Here is an 18483-nt window from a genome sequence, read left to right on the forward strand (position 1 = left end):
AGCCTATTGAGCCACGGCACCAGCTACTAAAATAATTCTTTTTAAGAAAATACTTTGAAAGAGAGAAAGATTGCTATATGTACTCATTCCTCAAGTGCCTGCAGTAGCTAGGGCTCGGCCAGGAGCGTGGAACTCAGTCTAAGTCTCCAGGTAGGGTGGCTGGGATCTAACTACATGTGCCATCCCGCTGCTGCCTCGTGGGGGCTGGGTTAGCAAGAAGCTGAAATGGAGCACGAAGCAGGGACTTGAACCCCAGACTTCTGATATGGGTTGCAGATGTCCCAAACAGTGGCCTACCTGCTGTGCCACATGCCCACACCTGAGATAATTAATTCAATTGGAAGTATATATTTTAATTTTATAAAGTATGTGTTTAATAAGACTCAGAAAATTCCCAGTTAATCATCAGTTATTTTGAGCTAGTGCAGGTTGACTCTGGCTCACCACTGGTTATGTGAACCCAATAGACTAAACAACGCCAATGTCTACATTGCATAGCTATTTATTTATTTATTTATTTATTGACAGAGTGGACAGTGAGAGAGAGAGACAGAGAGAAAGGTCTTCCTTTGCCGTTGGTTCACCCTCCAATGGCCGCTGCAGCCGGCGCGCTGCGGCTGGCGCGCTGCGGCTGGCGTGCTGCGGCCGGCGCACCGCGCTGATCCGATGGCAGGAGCCAGGTACTTCTCCTGGTCTCCCATGGGGTGCAGGGCCCAAGCACTTGGGCCATCCTCCACTGCACTCCCAGGCCACAGCAGAGGGCTGGCCTGGAAGAGGGGCAACCGGGACAGAATCCGGCGCCCCCACTGGGACTAGAACCTGGTGTGCCGGCGCTGCAAGGCGGAGGATTAGCCTAGTGAGCCGCGGCGCCGGCCTATTTATTAATAGATAAGTTTAAGGTTTATTTATACACTAGGCCACAAAATCGTTGCACATTTTCATGAATTGATACTTTACCACAGGTATATTCCTTGCTTTCGTATGTATAGCACATAAACAGAGGAGAGTGTCCTTTGTAGGAACACTTTAGGCATTAGGATTATTGTACATTGGTTGGGATTTAAGCTATGGCATCAAGTCCAAGTACTTGAGCCATCACCTGCTGCCTCCTGGCGTGCGCATTAGCAGAAAGCTGGATGGGAATGGAGAGGGGACTCCAATCCTGGCACTAAGAAAGGGGCTGAAGGCATCCCGAGCAGCAGCTTAACCCTGTGTGTCACAGTGCCCACCCTGCCTTTGTCTTCTCCATTTGTTTGCTCCTTAACCTCTGTTTTCTTCCTTTCTCTCCTTCTACCTCTCCTCAGCCTTTGATGGTAGAGATCAGAAAGGTGCTTGGTCGGATATATGGTATTTCATGTTAGTCCTAGGATGTTAGGACTTTAATTTTTGCATATTTTAAATGAGGAGAAATGACATATTAAGATCAAAATAAAACTAATTGCATTGCTAACACATTTGTTGATGTTTGCTTATTCTTTTGCAAATTTTATGTAGTTAAAAATCACAGCATATATATGATAGTAGTATTCACTGTGTTCACTTAATATTATGTAATAAACTCTGCATATTTCTCTCTCACTTGTAATTAGTTTTACTTAGTTAACATATTATGGTAATTTATGATAAGGTCCAGTATTTTGATTATTTTCATTTTGCCTTGTGTTGGATAAATATTGGCCACAGAGACTTGGGAAGCCATGATTCTGGATGATTTGTAAGGTCCTTTCCCATCTTCCACTCTGGTTTCTTTATTTATGCGGGAGCCAAGCTGCAGCCTTTTCATCCGTTTTTGGCTCTTCCTGTCCCTTCCTGCCTGCATTTCTTCCTCCCTCCTTCCTGTAAATACTTGTGAACCACTCCTGGGAGCTGGTTGACATTTTTAGGACTGGCGAAACTGGGGCCCCTACAGATGGCATGAAAGCAAATGGCGGCTTGAGGCAATCACATTCCCAGGGCTGGCTTACTCCAGAGAAGGGTTTGGCGCAGTCTTCTCCCAACTGCGGCACCTCCCCTGCTTAGCTTAATGCTCAGCTCTTACCTGGATGCTGCTCTGTTGGGATTCTTTTTGGTCTCTTTATTAGAGACTCACCCTCATCCCTAGCCAGCATTTTTATTTTCCTCCAATTTTGTTGCCTTCTGACTCTGGACAAGATAGAGCTCTTGTCTGTTGCTTGCAAACTACGCTTTATCGCCTACTCAGTGCACCTGTGAGCTGTGCTTCCTGTCTCCCTTCCCGCCGAAGAACGTGGAGCCTTCACCGCGAGCAGGGCAGTTTGCCTGAGTGCTTAGGCTGGTTGCTTAGTTGCTGTAATTGCATTCCTCAGATGATAGCACGTCCTTATTTTCTGATAATGGTGGTATACAGTGTTATCGTTAACTTTAAAGTGTTGCACTCAGTTTTCATGTGTTGGCTTCCTCTTATAGTTCTGGCAGTATATTGGGTGTTCGGCTAGACGGTCCAGTTGACTTGAAGTTATAATTCCTCTCCAAAACTGGCTGTTAAACTGAATGAGAAACCATTAAGGCTATGGTTACTGTTTGGGTGTTCAGATGTCATAATAGAAATCAAGGATGAGAACCTGTGATAATCTAGCATATGCGGGTTACGCTAAGAGGCAGAAACCCCCAGAAACCAGTGTTACTTGTAGTATTTCTTGTTGATGAAGCAGGAATGCAACAAACATCCTCATTTCATTTTTCTTGATATTCTTAACACAAGACCTGGTATATATATAGGAAGTGGTTATTAAGTACCTGATAACTAAATGAGTGATGCTTTTGCTTATGAGAGAAAAATAAATGTTTTTAGAAGAGTCAGCTTTAAGCCATGGTTGGAGGGAATGAATTGTGATGAAAAGTGAAGATTGCTTTTCCTTGAAGGAGGCTGACAAATTTCCCAGCCCTGGGATCGCTTTATGCGGCGTATGATTTAAGGGTGAGTGAGCATGCCCAAGCGCTCCACTTGAGCTGAGTGATGGGGAATGAGTTGTGGAGCTGTGGTCTTAGATGGTATTTTGTGAAAAATAGTGGGAGATTTATGGCTATTAAACAACTTTGTAGCTGCCCCCTTCTTGTTTTGAAGCCTGCCAAGTCTCTCCTCCTGTGGTCTGTATCATGTTCCATCAGAGCCTCTGTGATGTTCTGAAATATCTGCTGGGCTGCAGTTTTCGTTGAATGCACCCATTGGGAAGGGACTCGGGTTTTACACGTGTAGCTGAAGACATTCGTTTTCTGAAATAGCTGAGTGAAATTCTCACTTTGCAAGGCTTGCGTCGAGGGAACTATACTTTCATTGAATCTTTTCCAACGAGGTTGCCAAAACATTACCTTCCTTCCTGCATTATGGAAATTGCAGAGCACAGAATATTAGTGACTATTACCATTATTGATGGGAATTTTAAAAGATTATTAGTGACTCTCCAATTGTCAGCAGGAAAAGAGTCAAGAAACCTTCAGTGTGCCCTGACAAATCTTCAGCAGAACTTACGAGGCTGTTAGGAATTTGTTGAGCTTTGGTGAGAAGGGGATATGTATTTACCATTAGCACTTTATTCCTCCTCTATAGGTCATAGTCAGTAGCTTTAGAAGAAATGGGAATGAAATGTTTCATCACAAAAAGCCAACCAGAGATGGCTGTAAATCCGTCTTATGCAAGTAGTAGAGAATTATTAAAGGAAATTTCCCGTTATGGGGTCATATCAATATAGGACTGCCTGCATCATCCGAAAAACATGAGCTTTTTGTTTTTGTTTAGGCAGTTCTCATGTTTGATTTTGAGAAATGTCAACGATTGTAGGAAAGTTAAAAAAAAATTGAACACACATAGCTGCTGACCAGAATTTGTAGTTTCTAATTTTTTTATGTGTGTGTTTCAAGTCTTTTCTTTAAAGGAAAGAAACAACCATCTTGTATGGAGTAGAAGGTCTACTCTCCCCACATTCCATTAGCCCCAGTTCCATTACCCTGCCCCTTGGAAGGGGAAACAATGTCATTAATTTACTGTGTATCTCCTACAGTTTTTCAGTAGTTCCACATATACATGAGATTCAAGAACTCTAAATAAGTTATCTACATTTATCAGTTGTAACTTAGACTTTCATTCTGTATTAATGTTTTAGGCCCACTCAAATTGAAATACTTGATTGCGGCCGGTGCTGTGGCTCACTAGGCTAATCCTTTGCCTTGCGGCGCCGGCACACCAGGTTCTAGTCCCAGTCTGGGCGCCGGATTCTGTCCAGGTTGCCCCTCTTCCAGGCCAGCTCTCTGCTGTGGCCAGGGAGTGCAGTGGAGGATGGCCCAAGTACTTGGGCCCTGCACCCGCATGGGAGACCAGGAGAAGGACCTGGCTCCTGCCATTGGATCAGCGCAGTGTGCCGGCCGTGGCGGCCATTGGAGGGTGAACCAACGGCAAAGGAAGACCTTTCTCTCTGTCTCTCTCTCTCACTGTCCACTCTGCCTGTCAAAAAAAAAAAAAAAAAGATTGCTTTTTTTTTTTTTTTTTTTTACAAAAAGGATGTATTTATTTATTTGAAAGGAAGAATTACAGACAGAGGGAGAGAAAGAGAAAGAGAAAGAAATCTTCCATCTGTCCCAAATGGCCACAAAGGCTGGAACTGGGCCGATCTGAAGCTAGGAGCCAGGAGCTTCTTCTGGGTCTCTCATCAGGGAGCAGGGGCCCAAGCACTTGGGCCATCCTCTGCTGCTTTCCCAGGAATATTAGCAGGCAGCTGGATCAGAAGTAGAGCAGCCCAGATTTTAACTGGCACCCATATGGGATGTCAGCACTGTGGTCCCCGTGGTTGATTGCTCTTAAATGACATTTACTTTGTTATATAAATACAGACTTGACTTTTCCATTTTCCTCATCAACAGCTAGTTATCTCCATTTTTCTGTTGCATATAATAGTGTAATAAACATGTGTTATGTCTCCACTTAGAGGCTTGTGTGACAATTTCCATGCCATATATACTTTAAATGAACTCACCCTCATTTTCAATTTTAATAAGTATTGCTGAATTACTCTCCAAAGTAGTTAGGCCAATGTGAATTTCCACTGGTCAGTGGTGAGAGGACAATAGGTTCCTTTCCTTTTCACTGCCATTTATTGTAGGACTGAAAAGTTTGCCACTAATATGGGAAGGGAAATCATCTCTGATTTTAATTTGCATTGTCCTTTGTACTAGTAAATTTGATCTTTAGGTTTTTTTTTCCACTTTGAATTTTCTGACCTTTCTTGTGTCCATTATTCTGTTGTTCTTTTTAGTAATTTAGGAACATTTTTATGTAACCTAATACCTTACTGATGTTGTAGACATCTTCTAATATGAGAATTTAAAACAAAGTATGAAAATATTCCTTGCCATAGACAATTAGGGTATGTGACAAGGGTGCGAATATTTGACTCTTTCATCTTGAAGATTCAGATTTACCCAAATTTTCTTATTCCTCCTTTGGGCACCTCTGCTAAATCCATGGAAAAGAAAATATTACTTAACTTTTTCTGCGTAGGTATCTTTGATGTCATTCTTATATATTGCGAGTGAGTACATTGCTTCAGTTTCAAGGTGAGTTCTTTATTCTTTGGCAGATACTGTGAGGACTTAAGACCTCTTTGTGTCCACTTTTTTCTTTTTTTCATGTGATTTCTCTGGATCATGCTTCTAGGTATGAGGTTCATAGAGTAAAGTGTGAACACCACTGCTGATGAAGTCACATGGGCCCCCTTTTTATACATGCGAACTCCAGGAGCTGGCAGTTAGAATGGGATTTTTAGAAGTCCCACCAACAGTCAAGAATTGTTCTTGTCTTTTTTTTCTTTTTCCTTTCCATGACTCAAGTTTATAAATGGACACTGAGCAGGAAAGTAATTAGGTTGCTGACTGTAGATGGATGACTCCAAAAACAATACAGTCTACACCATTTTTGTTCTGATTATAATTAGAAATAAAACGAAACGGTTCTCTTGGTTTCAGAACTATGATGTTTTGTACAGTGAGGTATTTGTTCAAAGGTAGCGTGTCTTCCAGTAGCAGCCCAAATGGAGATTAAAGTATGAAGAAACATCGCCATAGAGCAATCTGAGACTCATGGTGGAGTTCAGGGTTTCTTAGCAGTGAGTCACATTGAAAACCCTGGTGATGGAGGAACAGCTGTGGCTTCTTCGGGAGGAACAAGGGTAGATCTGTGGAAGTTGGTGCCCATTTCCCTTTCTTCCATGTGTCTTGCCATGAGCATTGATTTGATGCTATCTTTAGAACAAGATAATTGTATTGCATTCATCATGTAGAAGTTACAAGTGTCCTTGAATACCAAACAGATCTCTGGTCGTATTTGACTTTTAATCTGACTCTGGCTTGAACATTCTTGCAATGTCCTAAATATCTGATGATACAGTATATAGCAAGTCTTCGCTACTGTTCAGACCTTTCTCTTGGTTACTGAGCTTTTATCTTTCCGTGCCCACTCTACTTGGCTGGAGCTTTAAACACCATATATTTGCCTTGGAGCTGGAGTGAAGAAATGCTGCCTGCAGTCTGTTTCTGTCTGGGGACAACTTCCGATTTTACTCCATTCAGAACTCCTTCCGTAAGTCTCCAGTGAAAGCCGCTTAATCAAACATCTCAAATGTCAGAAATGAAGTTTAAAGGGTTTTTCTAGCAAGTAGGTCTAATCTCCTACTTAGTTTTGATTCCCACAGTGTAGGTAATCTCTTTTGAGAAAAGGCCCGCTTCCAGCAGCGCAAATATATCCCATAGAGTGTATTTCCTATGCCGGAAAGAAAAATGTAGCGTTAATGAAATTTACTTTTTCATGGAGCTTGGAAAGGTTGTAAGCTTAGGATTTTGATCCTAGCAGATGTTCTGTTTTGGATATTAAAAAAAAAATTGCATTTGATTTCAGAGTCTGAGTTCAAAGTTGTAATGATAATGCATCTTAATGACCACACTCTGAGTGTGACGTACTGGTCACTGATTTTGAGTGACAGAAACCTTCCAGCCCACGAAGAACTAGCGTTGGGGGGTGAGGGGGAGGCAGAGGGGCGTTAACAGCGTGGGCCATGCTGTTCACAGTTGTAGGTTAAAGAGCTGTTTGTGAGCAGTGAGCAGGCATCATCGTAGATACATTTGATGTCATTTTCTATTTGGCCTCGAATAACCCTTCTACAGGCTAAGCACCCCAAATCCAAATATCTGAAATCTGAAATGTCCCCATATCTGAAACTTTGTAAGTGCTGACATGTTGCCACAGGCAGTGGCACCCCTGCCTGACCTCTAGTGACAGGTCATAGTCCTGACTCGGGTACACTATGAATATTGCACAGAATTAAACTTGGGCCATGCATGTAATGGGCATATGAGGCATAAATGGATTTCATGTTCTGACATGGGGCCCATCCTTAAGTTATCTCATTATGTATGTGCACATATTAAAATATCTGAAAATCCCCAAATCCAAAACACACCTGGGCCCAAGCGTCTCAGATAAGGGATTCTCAAGCCGTATGCCGAATCGAAATTTCCAGCGCACTTCTCGGTGCTTGCTGTTAAACTCAGCCAGTGCCCCGATTACACGGCAGTGGTTGCTTGTGGTGACTTCACCCTGCGGAGTCTTACTCTTCTCTGCCTCCCTGCCCATCGGGTAAAGCAGCTCTGCTTTTCCCCCTGGCATCTTGGAGAGAGGAAGCTTACCCTGATGGCTGGTCTCTGTAACGATTGGCCTTATTTTGTGGGATTACTGGGAGAAGGCTTGGGATAGGAATCGAAGTCTATCCATTTCCTGCCTTCAGCCTCTCTCCTTGACTCTGTGCAATAAACAAGCCATCGCCTTGTCTCAGAGCCATTCCTCCTGTACGGAGGCCCCCGCAAAGCACTGCATCCTACCCTGCATGTCCCAGAATAGGGTCCCAACCTAGGATAGCCCTTGCTTCCTGAAGAGGCTCTCTGCGGGTGATCCCTTCTGCAGACTCGGATCCCGAGGTGGAGACCTGTTGGTACACAAAAGGAGTCAGCATTGCCTCATGTTGACTTTGGTTTTTGTCGTGCAGGCTTCCAGTGAGGACGTCACTCCCTCTCCTGAGTACAACTACACACCTCTGCCTTCTGCCTCCAGGGAGCTCACCAGCCACCGAGGTAGGAACTCGGGTTGTAATTGCTCTCGGTGGTGGCAGGGACGGTTAGTGGGCCTTGCGGAGCTCTGGGCTCATGGCTGTTGCGACGATGCCTTAGAAGGAACACAGAGCTTTTTAAGTCCTTGATGAGAAAACCATACCTGTCAAACCCAGCGGTTTTAACCCATATTAAACAGAATTTAGTGGCAGTCTACTGGGGAGGCAAATAAATCCACAGTGCAATATAATTTTGAAAGTTTTTTTTCTTTAATAAAGAGATTATAGTAACTTAACAATTACCCAGGAGCTCATTACCCCCTGCTACTTTAATGGGGAGAAATTGGGAAACTCGCTAATATTTGTGAAAGTATCATTGTTTGGAAGTATAGTAGTTGAAATCTGTAATTTCACATTACAGCTAAAAGGAATTCCATTTTGCAAGACAGCCTTGGCGAGAGTCCACGGCGCTGTGTGTGCTGAATCTCCCTGCGCCTCACAGTGTTGCTTTGCTGTCTCCACTTGTTCCAAAGCTTTGGGTTCCTACTGGCATTGCCAGAGTCTTCAGGTACAGAGGCAGTCAGAACGTGGTGCTGGAATATCATTTGAGAACACCTTAGCTCTACCCTGGCACCTGGGGTCAAGGGCTATGTGATTGCCTGAGCTGGGATTGGTAAGGGCAAGAGAAGGCCTTGCAGTGCACTGGTTTACTCCATTTTGCTCTGGTCATGACCATGGCTATGTTTCCTAATTGGGGAATCTGTCTTCGAAGGTTAAAGAGGGAATCACACGCTTTAAGCACTGTTCGCCAAGTCGGCCATCCCCCGTATACAGGTTGGGGTCACTGAATAAGGGCTGTCCCAGCTTTGTCAGCCCAGCCGCATGTCCGGATGTGTTCGTCAGAGGCAAGGGCGTTCAGGCACGGTGGAGCCGTCCCTCTGAGATGGCATAGGTGCTCTGGACAGATGGGGCACTAGTACTCTACAGGAAGTGATTGAGAAAGGAATGCAGGGCTCTGAGAGTCTGGGACTCGGACCCATGTTCCAGATTTGATGTCGGGGCATCAGAACTTTTCCATGTGTAAATGGACGCAGGCTTAATTGGGATTCAGTTGCCATTCCCTTCAGTGATTATCTGTTTTGTGAAAATCGATTTTGGTTGAAGTCAGGTACTATGCATAGCTGCCGATCTGGTATCTCGTGCGGGGCATGGCCAGCTCTCTTTTACTGTTTTTGTAAAGGTCTGGAACATGAGCCCGTAGGGACTACTCTTTTGTGAATTCCCCTAGGCAGATAATACCACATGTAGACGGCACAACAAGTTAACCCTTAAATTAGCATCATATCCTGGTGGGTTTATTTGTTGATTTCTTAGATTTAAATGAGGATAATTTTACTCTGAAGCCTACAGAATAATGTGCATAGGGACTGAAGTCTCACAGGCCTCCGGCCCCCTTAGAAAAGTCTATCTGGCCTTGAAATTGAGATTTCACAGTGGGAGGATGTGATCAGATAAATGATAACCATCAGGCATAGGACAAATATCATCTGTCATTTTAACAGTCATAAAAGAAACCCAAGCCTTAAAGAAATAGACTATAAGGCAAACCATTTTTGAAGGCTTTTGAGTAATATTTATAATATGCAAAAAAGCCCAAGGTAGAATGCTAGTAGGTGCCCTTGATGACATCAGAGCCCAACATCAATGGAAAAAGAAACATAAAAATGTTATTTAGAGGGAGCAAAAAACAGACATCTTAAGTTTGCTGAGGAAAGCCCCTGCACACGTTAACACACTAGTGGGTGCAAAGGACTTGGATGCTGAAAAAAATCAAGTCTGCAACATGACATGATGGTCTTTGGCCATGAGGAGACCAGTAATGAGAAAACCGAAGACGTTCATTAAGGGTGGATTATTGCTGGGTTGGTCTCTGGAGGGGCCTTCACATGAATCATACACCAACAAGTAACATTGCTTTTTTGGCACCCAAAATGAAATCTCTTAATGCTGTGTTGTGTTTATATTGAAGAAAGTTATTGCAATATAATATATTTCTGTAATCACTGAACTATTTGAGTGCCATTTGCTAATACCCTGCTGGCTACAGCTTGCAAGCATTTATGCAGAGAGGACTTTGTATGGCACAAAGGTAAATGACATCAATTCCTTCGGAGGTGAAACCCTCCGCGATGTCTGCAATGCATCTCTAAAACCCTAACTGGAAGTTCTATTTGCAAATAATCTTTGATTCATCCAGCTCCCAATCTCTTTTCATTCCGCACCAACAGCTACAAAAACCGGCGGGCAGTAGTTCATGTGCAAATTGCTGTTTTTCTGTACGTGCCATTTCCCCTTTACTTGTCCTTTTATGTAACTTGCAATGTCGAGTGTGATAGGCCCAAGATTCATGTTCTTCGAATGTAGATTCAAATGCAGTGGAAGTCTGGGCCTGGAATAATGATCAGGACACAGGGGACTCAATTTCCCCATCTGTAGCTTACAGTTAATCCATATATCATAGGCATAGTAATGTACAGAGCTTCCTGCATGAAACTTTCCCTGACCTGAGCTGTATTGATTTTTCCCTTTCTTGAGGTACTTAGAATATTTGTTTCTATTTCCTCAGTGCAGTTGTTCATATTCTGCTTTGTTTGAAAGATGTCAGGCTCTGTAGGTCTTAAATCCTCATAAATGCAAACTCCTCGAGAGTCAGTACTAAGCCTAACTCGTCTTGTCGTTTATGTCTCTGACTCCTACTCATGCTTCAGTCATCACCTTAAATATGACAGCTCCAAAGGGTACCCATCTAACCCTGCCTTGAATATTCATCGTAGGCTGCCTTGCCCTGTTCCATGCCTGCCGTGCTAGACAGTGTGACTTTGGAAGGAGTGGAGGAGATTCTGTTTGCTCATCACCGTGTCAGCAGCACACAATACAGGGCCTCATACTTGATTGGCACTCAAATATGTATGTGATGAATGAGTGATTGAAACCCAGGGGAATAGTCGGTATCTTTTATATCTCTGCAAGGTAACTTGATTCCTCATCAGAGAAGAGACCCATCTGCCTTGAGGTGAGGACCCTGGAGGGAAGGGTTAGCCTCATACAACTCAGCCCTCATCTCTGCTGCTTTCAGAATCCTAGATCATCATGGGTGAAAGCCATGGCTATTTATTTAGGAAGATTTATTTAATTAATTGAAAGGCAGAGAGAGAAAGAGCAAGAGTGTGGTGGACTGAGAAGGCCATGCCAAGATGGCCACTGCTAAGCAAGCGTCAGTTACTCAGGAATGGCTTTGGAACCCACAGGGCAATGAAGCCTGCCTGGCAACAGGCTGTGATTGTCCTAACCAATCACAGCCCCTTGACTGGATTGGCTGCCTCAGCTATATAAGCTGCTGTACCAACTGAAATAAATGAGTTTGCGGGCTGCTAGCCTCTGGCCTGCTTTTACCCATCTCCCGGTGTCAGTGTGGTGACTCTGCACCTCTTGCCCCCACTGTGCTCCTCCTCTCAGAACAAATCTACAGCAACATCTGGTGCCCAATGTGGGGCTTAAACCCACGTCCCTGGGATTAAGAGTCTCATGCTTCTCTCCACAAATTCACTCTCCAAATAGCTGCAATAACCAGGGCTGGGCTAGGCTAAAACCAGGAACCAGGAACTCCATCCTGGTCTGCCACATGGGTGGCAAAGTCTCACATATTTGGGCCATCTTTTGCTGTCTTTCCAGGTACTTTAGCAGGGAGTTGGATCAGAAGCAGAGCAGCCAAGACTCAAACCAGCACTCTGATAGTAGATCACAGCCACTGCTTAGCTGGTTGCACCCCAAAGCCTACCCCAAGCTGTAACTGTTGGTTCCAGCCAGAGAGCATTTATCTACAAGCCTAACAGTCAAGTGGAGGATTATTTTAATGTTGTAATTTTTTTAAACTTCAGTGTTCTGATAGTAAGGAAAGAAATAGGATACATTGCAATTATTGGAATTATTTTACTAAACAGAGCTCATGAACAAGGGGTCTGGACTCTTAGCAACATGTAGGCTGTGGTACACCGGTGGATTTGGAGTGGTCTCCATGCAGTATTCTGAGAGTGCTGCCCTAGGTTTGAGTGTACCTCTGCAGGATGGGGACCATGGGGCTGGCTGAGTGCCTCTGCTGTCTCCTAGCAGCAGTCCACATGCTGTGTCCTCAGCAGGTGCCCTATGAAAAACACTGATAGACTTTCTGGGAGGTTGTGCCTTTAAGTAGATCACGTGGGGGTGGGCATGGTTGCACTGTTGATTAAACCTCAGCTTGGGACACCCACATCCAGGGTATCATTTCAAGTCCTGACTCCTCCACTTCTGATCCAGCTTCCTGGAAGGCAGTGGATGATGGCCCAAGGACTTTGGCCCCTGCCACCCGTGTAAGAGACCCAGATGTAGTTCTGGGCTCCAGACTTTGGCTGGGCCAAGTTCTGGCTGTTAGGTACATTTGGTAAGTGAACCAATAGATGGGAGTGTGCTCGCTCGCTCGCTCACTCGCTCGCTCTTTAAAGTGGATGAAAATGAGCAAAGTTTTTTTTTTTTTTTTTTTTTTTTTTTTTTTTTTTTTTTAAGAATGTGAACTCAATAAAAAGGTTGTATGGACAGGATATACCCCAATGTGCCAGCCTTGCCATTCTTCATCTGCTGCTTGCGACACATAACAGTCATGCTTCTGTGGGCCACAGTGACTTTTAGGGAAAGCACTTCTATTTAGAGCAGAGACCATAGTTGTTCTCAGGATAACCTTGTAACATGGAGAGGGCAAATATTACTATTCCTACTGAACAGAGGAAGACACCAAGAATTAAGCAGAGCCACCCACTGACAGGGACAAGGGGAAAAGCATCGGAACTCTGCCCTGGAATCCTGGGTCACCCCTTCACACAGGACTTGGGAAGCAAATGTGGAAAGGGCTGACCAGGGGCATTGTGCTACATGGCAGAGAAGAAAAAGTACAGGGAGATGCATGGCCCAGGAATCACAGCTCAGGGTGGCTTTCCAGGGTCTGAGCCACGGCTGCAGGGAGGTGCGGCCTCCTCTCCAGTGTTGAGGCTGGGGACTCCCAGGAGCTTGCTGAAACATTTCAGAGTATCACAGGACCACCTGGCCTCTCCTGCTGACTGCTTCCGTCTGCAGCACCTGTGCAGCTGTTTCTCAGGGGTTGACCTGGACTCTGCTGCACACATCGAGAATGTCCACCGATGGCCCTGCTCACGTTCCTATCTTGATTCCCAAATCATGTTCTAGTGCCTCTGTTTGGAGGACTCTGACCTACAATGATGGACTAGAGGGAGTTATAGGAAATAGAGTTTCCAGTTCCTGCTAAGAGCTGCAGAGAAGCCCTTAGCAGAGGCTGGGGGTGATGTTAAAACAGGTAATCTGGGGCATCTACCATAAGCTCACCAGCAGCTCTCAACTGGAGAACCCCTTCCAGTCTGTCTGCATATACAGTTTGCAAATTAAGTGCAAGCCCAGTAATCATCCTGTAATTATTTTTTTTCCTGATGTGTATACAGTTTTTAAGATGTGCTATAGTTAACTTGCCACGTGAAGCATTGTATCATAAGTATATAGAAGAAAGAAAGCAAAAACTGAAGAGGCAACCTCCTGGGAAATTTGCTTGGCGATGACCCTCCATCTCTGACCACCGTTGACGCAATCTTGCCATTATTTTTATTGTTTTGTTGTTAAGAGCTCATCTTCACCAGCCAGTGGCTTGGGCTATTTGTGTTCGAAATTGATTGCTGGGGCTGTCACAGAGTAATTTACATGGCAGTTTATCATAATTAGTTATCGTTTGCAGTTTCCTTAATGCAAGTTGCATTTTATGCTTAGCAATTGATTTTTCTGTATATCTCCATGATGCAGCACAATGTGGGCCATCCAAAAAAGAAGAAACAGAAAGAAAAACTGTGGGTTTTTTTCTTTGTTTTAATTTTAAAAACCACATTTTTTAGCCTGTTACTATAAAGTATATTTTCAAAGAAGCTGTAAATATAGAATATTTTTGTTCAGCTCATTATCGGCGAAAGTGAAATGAGCAAGAGGGACATGAAATGGATGCATGTGAAGAGGTGGCGATGTGGTTGAAGATATTTGAGATGGGGCTGTAACTGCCCAGAAAAACTCCATGCCAGCAAGCAGGGTGCTTTGAACAGGGCTCAGAAGGAGGCTACCTGATGGCTCAGTTGTGATGGAAAAATGTGTTTGGGTCTTAAAGGATTTGGAAGCAGTCTGTCTCTGAAGCCAATTTTTATTTATTTGATTTTTTAGATTTGTACCATTTTGCCATGTCAATGCCCAGAGCATGTGAAAGCTAAGTAGGTTTTATCATCAGGACTAAAACCTGCCTAGACCCATACCAAAGACTTAAGGAAAATAGATGCATTTGCTTGGGCCATCCCAATAACTCAGCCTTAGGGAGTTTTCTGGCCTACAGGCTGTTGGTTCTCATTGGCCATTTAAAAAGACAGAATAACTCATCTGGAGGTTCAGGGCCTTTGCCAAGTAGGTCTCACCTGAGATCAGATCTGATGACTAAGGCAGCCTGCTAATTTATTGCCTTCTGTCTTCCTGAATATTTTGATTAGTCTTTGGAGGGAGCTAAGAATCAAATGATTTCTCAGAAAATTGGCACTGACTCATTGAAGGTTCATAGAATCATGACAGATCCTAACTTCCCTTGTAGAAGGTATACTAAACACTGGTGACGGGCAGGAAGAAAGGAGAGGAAAGAGACCCATCAACCCCTGCAGCAAGGACACGTTTCACCCGGCGTCCTCTGAGCAAGAACATGGCCTTGGCTTCCCCGTCTCTGACTTTTTGCCATCACTTCGCCCTGGCTGTGTGGGGGCACGGTGTGCAGAGCTTGTATTAGCACTTTCTAATTATGTAAAATGATTTCCTCTGATGACATTTTCCACAGAACCCATTATTTTAGTTTTCTTTCCTTTATAATGCTTTTATGGCCTTATAATCTTGGTGGAATTCTCAGATGCTGAGAGATGTTAAAGTTTTCTTTATTTAATTGAGGTGACTGGTGATTTGACAGTAGTGGTTGACAGGTTTATTTTATCTATGTGGCAGTGCAGTGGGAGTCTATTTTCAGTGTGTGCGCTGTTCCAAAGTAAAAGGACTTTACTAAGTGCTGAATAAATTGTACTTTCTTTTGATTCTACACCTTGCTGAAATGGTTTAAAAACTCTAGTCTGGGTCATCAAATTCATCTCCTTGCTACTTTGCAGGGTCAATAGCTTCGCTCTGTCCCGAGCCGTGCTGGGTGGATTGGAATGGAAGGTGGTGTAGATTAAAACTTCCGCATATATATAGATAGATGTGCGTGTGTGCGCTCGCTGTCTGGGAGGGTGGCAGTGATGGAAGAGCAAGCCAAGTGGAATCTGAAGATGGATGAATCTGTTAGACTATTACCAAGACTGGCATGGACCTTAGCCAGGAACTTTAAGCATCCTCCTTTAAGCGTTTGAAATCCACAGGGGTCCATTTCCTATCTTTTTTTTTTTTTTTCCACCGAGGATGATATTTCACTTACAGTCTCCAGGATTGCTGTATTTCTATTCTTTGGCCAGGATTGTGGTGCACTTGTAGACACAGAAGAGTGTCGCATCTGGATTTTCTATCTCTGAATCAAAGCAAGGAGGGAAAAATGGATCCCACTTTTTTCTGACCCCCAAACAGTAAACTTACTCTGTAAAATGGGTGGTTCGTAAGATAACCCTTCCTCCAACATAGTTCAAACAAAAGATGGTAAGATGGTGGTAGAAATATGCTCCTTCTATTTTTTTTTTTTTTTAAGATTTATTCATTTGAAAGGGTGACAGAGAAAGGGAGGTCTTCTATCAACTGGTTCACTCCCAAATGACCGCAACTGAGCTGATCTGAAACCAGGAGCCAGGAACAACTTCTGGGTCTCCTACATGGGTGTAGGGGCCCAAGTACTTGGGCCATTCTCCTATGCTTTCCCAGACACATTAGCAGGCAGCTGGATTGGAAGTGGAGCAGCTGGGACTGGAACAGGTGCCCACATGGGATACCGGCACAACAGGCTGCGGCTTTAACCCACGGCACTATAGTGCCAGCCTCAGCTGCTTCTAACTAAAAAAAAATGGGAACCTAGAATTTGCAGAGCAGAAGATGCTACGTGTGCTTGTGTTTTGGGGCTGTGGGCTGTTCCTTGTCCCTTTGATTACAAAGGAAGAACTGGGACGTGATCAAATAGGACTCTGGAAATGACGTGGGTTTCTGTGATTCCCACTGTATGTCTTTCTGTTGCACCTACTGTGGACAGTGTGTCTGTTGGGGTTTGTGGAGTATTCAGACCTAGAGAGCATCTCTCTGTGTTCCAAGAAGTCATGATTTGAATGACAAGATCCCAAAATGAAGGAGTATCAACCAGACAAGATACCATCCGTTATATACTTGAGGGTTACATTACTTGGTGAAAGCTATAAGTACTCTATATATTTAGGAAATGTATATAGTACAGAGTCAGTGAAGGCTCAATAGTGAGGCAGGGCTGCTTGGAGGATGAGTGCCTTGAGCTTGGAAGAATGCACAGAGCAAGGGAGGTAGAAGGCAAGAGAAGGACATTGCAAAAGGAAAACAGGTTCAGAAAACTAGGGGTAAGAAGAGACAGAACTGCTGAACAAAAGGAACGCAGGTTTGAACGAGTGAGAAATAAAGTTTCATCTATAAGGTGGGTCCATGTTGTAACAGGGCTTGAACAGGCAAGAAAGGTCTGTATTTGAAAAACTGTGAGCAGGGCAGTGTAGTTTACAAGAAGTATGCAGGGACAATTGGGAATAAGAAGAACCTGAACTCGGGTCCCTGTAGGATGGTACTGAAGGTAGTTGGTTCCAGTTTTAGGTGCCTTAGATTTCTTGACACCAGCCTATGTGCCTGTAGACTGTGTTGCTTTCAAAAAGCAGGTTCCTTGCAAAGGTAATTTAGGAAACAGCTTGGTAGCAGATGTGGAAGACAGCTGGGGTGCAGATATTGCTGGTGGTGTGGGAGTGGGACTGCTGTAAGTGGAACCTCGTGGTCACTGTGGTGTTAAACGGGTTGCCCATGGTTTGGGGCATCTGAGAGTATGGACCATCAGTGTTTTCCTTCCTCATCTTGTTCAAAGTATTTCTGGAATTGGCTCTTGAAACCAAAACTTAGAACCTAGTATCAGGAAGATGTTGAAAGGCTACTTGATGATCAAGACTCAGAGCAGCTGTCTGGGAGCAGAGGATAAGAGAAGGGATATGAGGAACCTTCTGCAGCCGGCTTGGGAGACTGGATGACTGATGACATTTTGGGATAGAGAGAAACAGAGACCCAGAAAGTTCTCAGGGAGGCAGCATGGTGTGTGGGAAGCTGTGGTCTGTGCCTGTTCCTCTCTTGGTTCCTCCTGCTGTAGGATTCTCCACTACCACACATGCATTAGCTGTAATATGCCCTGTTAAATGGAAGACTGGTGGAGTTAATGTAGTGAAGCTTGCGGCTGCACGGATAAACATAGAAGCAGCAGGCAGAGCAGCCACAGAAGTTTGTTCTCATTCTGGGCTTTGGCTTGAATATGGACTGCATTCTTTTACAAAGTGCCCAATATGTTTAATTCCTGGATCCTGGGCTAGTGGAAGAACAGCTCCTTGAGCCAGGGCCGTTGGTCTAGATTCTGCCGTGAGCTCTTCCCCAGTAGTAACTGCAAGGTCTCAATTCCTCCGATTCATTTTATTTCCCCGTCTCTTACAGAAAAGTTTACCTCTGCCCCCGGTTTTTCCTCGTGTAGTGATTTTATAACCGTTTTTGGAACAAATAAACAAACATCTGGAATCATGTGGTTGATTTAATTAAAAAGTTAGCGTTTGGCCAGAAATGGTAAAATCATGAAAAATGGCCTGTCGGTGAGCTCAAGAAGGCCAAGTGATGACGTCACTGGCTGCAAATGGATTGAAATTGAGGGAGGTGAACACCTGCTCGCACAGCCCTGCTGTCTTCTACCCTCCCCTCCCAGCCATTAATATTTACTGCTCTGTTTCTTTATCCATTCTAATGAAATTTTTTTTCTTGGTTGGGGAGTTCAGGGGCAGGGGGGTGGGGGAGAAGGCTGTTACTTTTCCAATAACCTTGGATTTGTTGGGATGTGTGTACTTCATAAAGGGTGTGGTAGTGGACTTTCTGGGCTTTTCATTTCCCTTACTCCGGAGTTCCATATGCTTCAGGTCACCGCAGGGGCTTTCTTCTGTTTCTTCAATCAGTCCATCAACCACAGGTTTTTATGAGGGCTTCCAATATGTGGAATCTGGCACGAGGGGGTACAGGAGATGCAAGAGAAGCCTTGGACTCT

The 18483-nt window shown here is 44.1% G+C and overlaps 1 protein-coding gene across 17 annotated transcripts in view; it reads left to right on the forward strand.

Annotated features, from left to right (window-relative positions):
* The window catches only part of LRMDA (leucine rich melanocyte differentiation associated), a 1127870-nt gene that overhangs the window by 902274 nt on the left and 207113 nt on the right, over positions 1 to 18483 (forward strand). For 15 of the 17 annotated variants that reach the window (XR_011382445.1, XR_011382447.1, XM_070057885.1 and 12 more), the window contains one exon: positions 8046 to 8130. The exons of 1 other annotated variant lie outside the window; for it this stretch is intronic. Coding sequence is in view for 14 of the 16 variants with exons in the window: in XM_070057885.1 (XP_069913986.1) it covers positions 8046 to 8130 (85 nt within the window). In the remaining 2 variants the exon portion in view is untranslated. Of the gene's footprint in view, positions 1 to 5317; positions 6587 to 8045; positions 8131 to 18483 lie in introns of those variants that run through there. One more of the 17 variants, XM_051823172.2, reaches the window with a different exon arrangement.

The sequence above is a fragment of the Oryctolagus cuniculus genome, chromosome 15 (genome assembly GCF_964237555.1).
Source record: "Oryctolagus cuniculus chromosome 15, mOryCun1.1, whole genome shotgun sequence".
NCBI lineage: Eukaryota > Metazoa > Chordata > Mammalia > Lagomorpha > Leporidae > Oryctolagus > Oryctolagus cuniculus.